This window comes from Arachis stenosperma, chromosome 5, assembly GCF_014773155.1.
Source record: "Arachis stenosperma cultivar V10309 chromosome 5, arast.V10309.gnm1.PFL2, whole genome shotgun sequence".
Classification (NCBI taxonomy): domain Eukaryota; kingdom Viridiplantae; phylum Streptophyta; class Magnoliopsida; order Fabales; family Fabaceae; genus Arachis; species Arachis stenosperma.
The window spans coordinates 17737152-17741847 of NC_080381.1; the positions used below are offsets into that span (position 1 = coordinate 17737152).

The 4696-nt window shown below is 45.6% G+C and overlaps 1 protein-coding gene across 1 annotated transcript; it reads right to left on the reverse strand.

Annotated features, from left to right (window-relative positions):
• Positions 1 to 1161: 1161 nt before the first annotated feature.
• LOC130980501 (uncharacterized) lies at positions 1162 to 4435 on the reverse strand. Its single transcript, XM_057904172.1, has 4 exons — positions 3761 to 4435; positions 2363 to 3214; positions 1538 to 2260; positions 1162 to 1272 (listed from the first exon to the last, which is right to left on the reverse strand). The coding sequence occupies exons 1-4, from the start codon at positions 4433 to 4435 to the stop codon at positions 1162 to 1164; spliced, it is 2361 nt and encodes a 786-aa protein (XP_057760155.1).
• Between the last annotated feature and the right edge of the window lie 261 nt (positions 4436 to 4696).

Below are 4696 nucleotides of genomic sequence, written 5' to 3' on the forward strand. Positions count from 1 at the left end.
GTAAAACCCTTTCTTTGGGAAAAAAGCTCTAAGGGGGAAAAAGAGTACCTTCATTCGCATCTCGTACAAACTATGACATATACATTTTGAGTGAGGAGACGTTCCAGTTTCCTGGAATGGCATTGCCTTGTAATGTTTGGAGTTGATATGCCCCCTTGCCGAGCACTTTGGTTACACGGAAGGGGCCTTCCCAATTTGCGGCGAGTTTGCCATGAGCTGGAGGTCGCCTGGCCTCCTCTGTTCGTCTGAGCACGAGGTCGCCTTCCTTGAATATCCTCGGAGTCACCTTCCTATTGTGTTTTCTTTCTATTATTCTTTTTTGGGCCCTTTGTTTGATAGCGGCGATTTCTCTGTCTTCTTCGGCTAGGTCAAGCTCGGCACTTCTGGCCCTTAGGTTCTGTTGTTCGTCGTATAGCTCGGTTCTTAACGTCGGTAATCCGACCTCAATGGGGATCAGTGCTTCTGAGCTATAGACTAACTTGAAGGGTGTTTCGCCTGTAGTGCTATGCATTGTGGTGTTGTAACTCCACAGCACTTCGGGGATGAGCTCGGCCCATTCTCCCTTCGCGTTATCGAGCTTCTTTTTTATTGCCTGCAACACAACTCGGTTAGCAGCTTCGGCTTGCCCATTAGTTTGTGGGTGTTCCACCGAGCTAAAACGATGTTGAATATTAAAATTTTTTAGGAATGAACCGAGCTTATTGTCCGTGAATTGTCTACCATTGTCTGATATTATTTCTTTTGGTATTCCAAAGCGGCATATTATATTTTTCCAAATAAAAGATTGTACCTTTTCAGCTGTTATCTTTGCTAAGGGTTGTGCTTCTATCCATTTTGAGAAGTAGTCTATGGATACCAAGAGGAATTTTACCTGTCCTGGTGCTGTTGGGAATGGGCCGAGGATGTCAAGTCCCCATCTGTGGAAAGGCCAGCTTACCTCCATGCTGTGTAGTACCTCGGCTGGCTTTGTTGAGATCGCCTCATGTTTCTGGCATTTGTCGCATGTTTTGACCTTTGCTATGCAATCTCTCTTCATGGTCGGCCAGTAATACCCTGTTCGGATTATTTTTGCAGCGAGAGCTCGTCCTCCTATGTGGTTTCCACATACTCCTTCATGGACTTCGTTCATTACTTCTCTGGCTTGGTCTTGGTCTAGGCATCTTAGTAATGGTTGTGAGAAACCTCGTCTGTATAGCTCCCCTGATATTCTCGTGTAGAAGCTTGCCTTACGTTTGAACTGTTGAGGGTGGAGCTCGTCTCTGGGTATGGTACCTGTACATATATATTCAAGGAAAGGTTTCCTCCAATCGTGGAGGTGGTTAATATTTTCGATACATAACAGTTCAATGCTCGGTTTTGTGAGTGTGTGTTGTGATAATGTTGATGTTTGTGTGTCCGCCCTGGTGGCGGCGAGTTTAGATAGTATGTCCGCCCTGACATTTTGTTCTCTATGTACATGTAATATGGTGAATGAACTGAAATTTGAAATCAGATCCTTTGCTATGAGCTAGTATTGTTCTAGCAAGGGATCTTTTACCTGGAATTCTCCTCGGATTTGTTGGACCACCAGGAGGGAATCGCAATGTGCCGTTAAGTTCGTCGCTTTGTGGCTTAGGGCGAGCTTGAGTCCCGCTATTAGGGCTTCATACTCGGCCTGATTGTTGCTTGCCGAGAAGTGAAACTGGAGGGCTTGCTCGGCTACCACCTTACTTCCCTCCTTTAAGATTATGCCAGCCCCGCTCCCTTCTCGGCTTGACGCCCCATCCACGTGTAACTCCCATGTTTCAATGTGATCGTCTGGAGTCATTTCCGTGATGAAGTCGGCGAGAACTTGTGCCTTGAGGGCCGATCTAATCTGAAACTGAATATCGAACTCTGAGAGTTCAATTGACCATTTGGTCAATCGTCCTGCCAGTTCTAGTTTTGTTAATATTTGCCTCAATGGGTGATTTGTTCTTACTACTATTGTGTGGCTTTGGAAATAGTGTCTTAGTCTTCTTGCCGTGACCACGAGTGCCAGGGCGAGCTGCTCTATCTTCGGGTACCTTTGTTCCGTTGGTTGCATTACTCTGCTGACGAAGTATACTGGCTGTTGAATCCTTCCTGTCTCAATGACGAGTGCCGAGCTTATGGAATGATTGGAAACGGATAGGTATAGATATAGAGGCTTGCCGACCTCAGGTCTTTGTAATACGGGAGGTGATGATAGAAGGGTCTTAAGTTCGCCGAATGCCGTCTCGCACTCTGGTGTCCATTGAAACTGTTTGTTTTTTAAGATCGTCTGGAAGAATAGATGTGACCGACTTGATACCGCGGGTAAGAATCAGGAGAGAGCGGCTATCCTTCCTGCTAGTTGCTGTACTTCCTTTATCGTCTTGGGGCTTGTCATGTTGAGTATAGCCTTGCATTTCTCAGGGTTTGCTTCGATTCCTCTGGAAGTCAACATAAATCCTAGGAATTTTCCTCCTTGGACTCCAAAAGCGCATTTTTCTGGATTCAATCTCATATTGTATGCTCGGATTTGTTCAAATATTTCCTTGAGGTCGTCGCAGTGTGACCGATCTTTAGTGGACTTGGCGACCATATCGTCCACATAGATCTCGATGTTCCGACCTATTTGGTGTCGGAATACTTTGTCCATCAGACGCTGGTAGGTTGCACCTGCATTCTTTAGGCCAAATGGCATAACTCTATAACAGAAATTACCATGTTCAGTTATAAATGCTGTTTTGCTTTGGTCTTCTGGATGCATTAGAATCTGGTTGTACCCAGAGTATGCATCCATGAAGCTCAAGCTGTTAAAACCTGAGGCGTTGTCTACAAGTTTATCGATGCATGGCAGGGGGTAAGCATCCTTAGGACATGCTTTGTTCAAATCTGAAAAGTCGACGCACATGCGCCACTTACTTGAATTTTTCCTTACCATTACTACGTTTGAGAGCCATGTGGTGAAGCGGATTTCTTTGATGAAGTTGGCTTTGAGGAGTTTCTCTGTTTCTTCTAAGGCCGCCTTTGATTTCTCGGTGCCGAGGTTTCGCTTCTTCTGGGCTATAGGTCGGCTTGTCTTGTTCGTGGCTAGCTTGTGGCAGATGATATCTGGGCTAATGCCAGGCATATCTGCCGGGGTCCAGGCGAACAAGTCAGCGTAGTCTTGTAGTAACTTTATCAATTCCGATCTCTGTTGTCCTCTTAGTGCTTGGCCGATGTAAGTTACCTGTCCCGGAACTTGAGTTAGCTAGATTTTGTGTAGCTCATCTGCTGGTTGAGGTCTTTCTTGGGTATCCCCTCGAGGATCAAGTTCGGCCAGGGACAAGATTTCTGAGCCATTTATTGAATGGACCTCCCTTTGTTTGTGGCTTATGTCCGATCTTTTTAAGCTAGCGTTGTAGCATTGCCGAGCTTGTTGTCGATCAGAATGTATTGTCGCTATCTTGTTATCTTGCGCCTGAAACTTAACACACAGATGATAAGTAGATACGACTGCCCTGAACATATTCAGAGCAGGTCGTCCGAGGATAATATTGTAGGGGCTGGGGCAGTCAACTATTAGATATTGTATGTCTAAGGTTTTTGATAATGGGTTGTTTCCCATCGTCGTCCTTAGCCATATGTAACCTTTGATTGGTACTCTCTCGCCAGAGAATCCTACTAATTCTCCGGACGAGGGCTGTATTAATTTTTCATATAGATTCATTTTTAAGAAAGTAGAATGAAAAAGAACATCTGCACTACTACCTGGGTCCAAAAGGACTTTTCTTACCAGAAGGTCGCCTGTTTGAATGGAGATTACTACTGGGTCGTCTGTGTGAGGGGCGGCCGAGCATATATCAGCTTGGTTAAAAGTGATTTCTAAGTCCTGAATATCTTTGTTGTTTGGCGGTGTTGTTCCTTCGATTGCTAACATCGCACGGTAGCTCCGCTTCCGCGCTGAATTTGTTTCGCCGCCTCCTGCGAATCCTCCAGATATGTAGTTTATAACCCCCTTAGGTGGGTTGTTGTTCAGCCATTTGTTGGTTTCTTTGCTGGCTGAGGTTTGATGATGTTCTTCTCTGTTGCTTTCCCTGTGTTTTCGCCCCTCGATGTACTTGTCCAAGAGGCCCTGTCGTGCTAATCTTTCCAAGAGATCTTTGGCTATCACGCATTCGTCGGTTGTATGACCATATTTCTGGTGGAAGGCATAGTGCTTGCTTTTGTCGACGAATCGCTGATCTTGGTAGCTTCCCGCTCTGGTTGGTGGCTTTATAATCTTGGCATTAAGTATTTCTTTGATTATCTTCTCTCTCTTCGTATTGAATCTGGTGTAGTTATCGAATTTTGGGGTGAGCTTGAATGGTTTGCCGAGGTCTCTAGTGTTCGCCGATCTGGAGGGCCTGTCGTCATCTTTTCTTGGTCTCCTTTCGGTTTTGTCGGCCTCTCGGAGTTCTTCGATCTCCATTTGTCCTGCTGCCCTTTCTCAGAATTCGTCCAGTGTTTTTGGCTTTGTAACCGTAATTATTTCTCTGAATTTTCCGGGCCTGAGTCCGGCTTTGAGGGCATGTAGGTGGACGGCAGGGTTTAAGTCAGGTATTTCCATGGTGGCATCTGTGAACCTGGTCATGTAATCTTTTAAGCTTTCCTGTGGGCCCTGGCGGATGGTGCTTAGATAGTCTGATCCATGTACATAGATCCGAGCTGCTGCAAAGTAGTCGATGAAAGA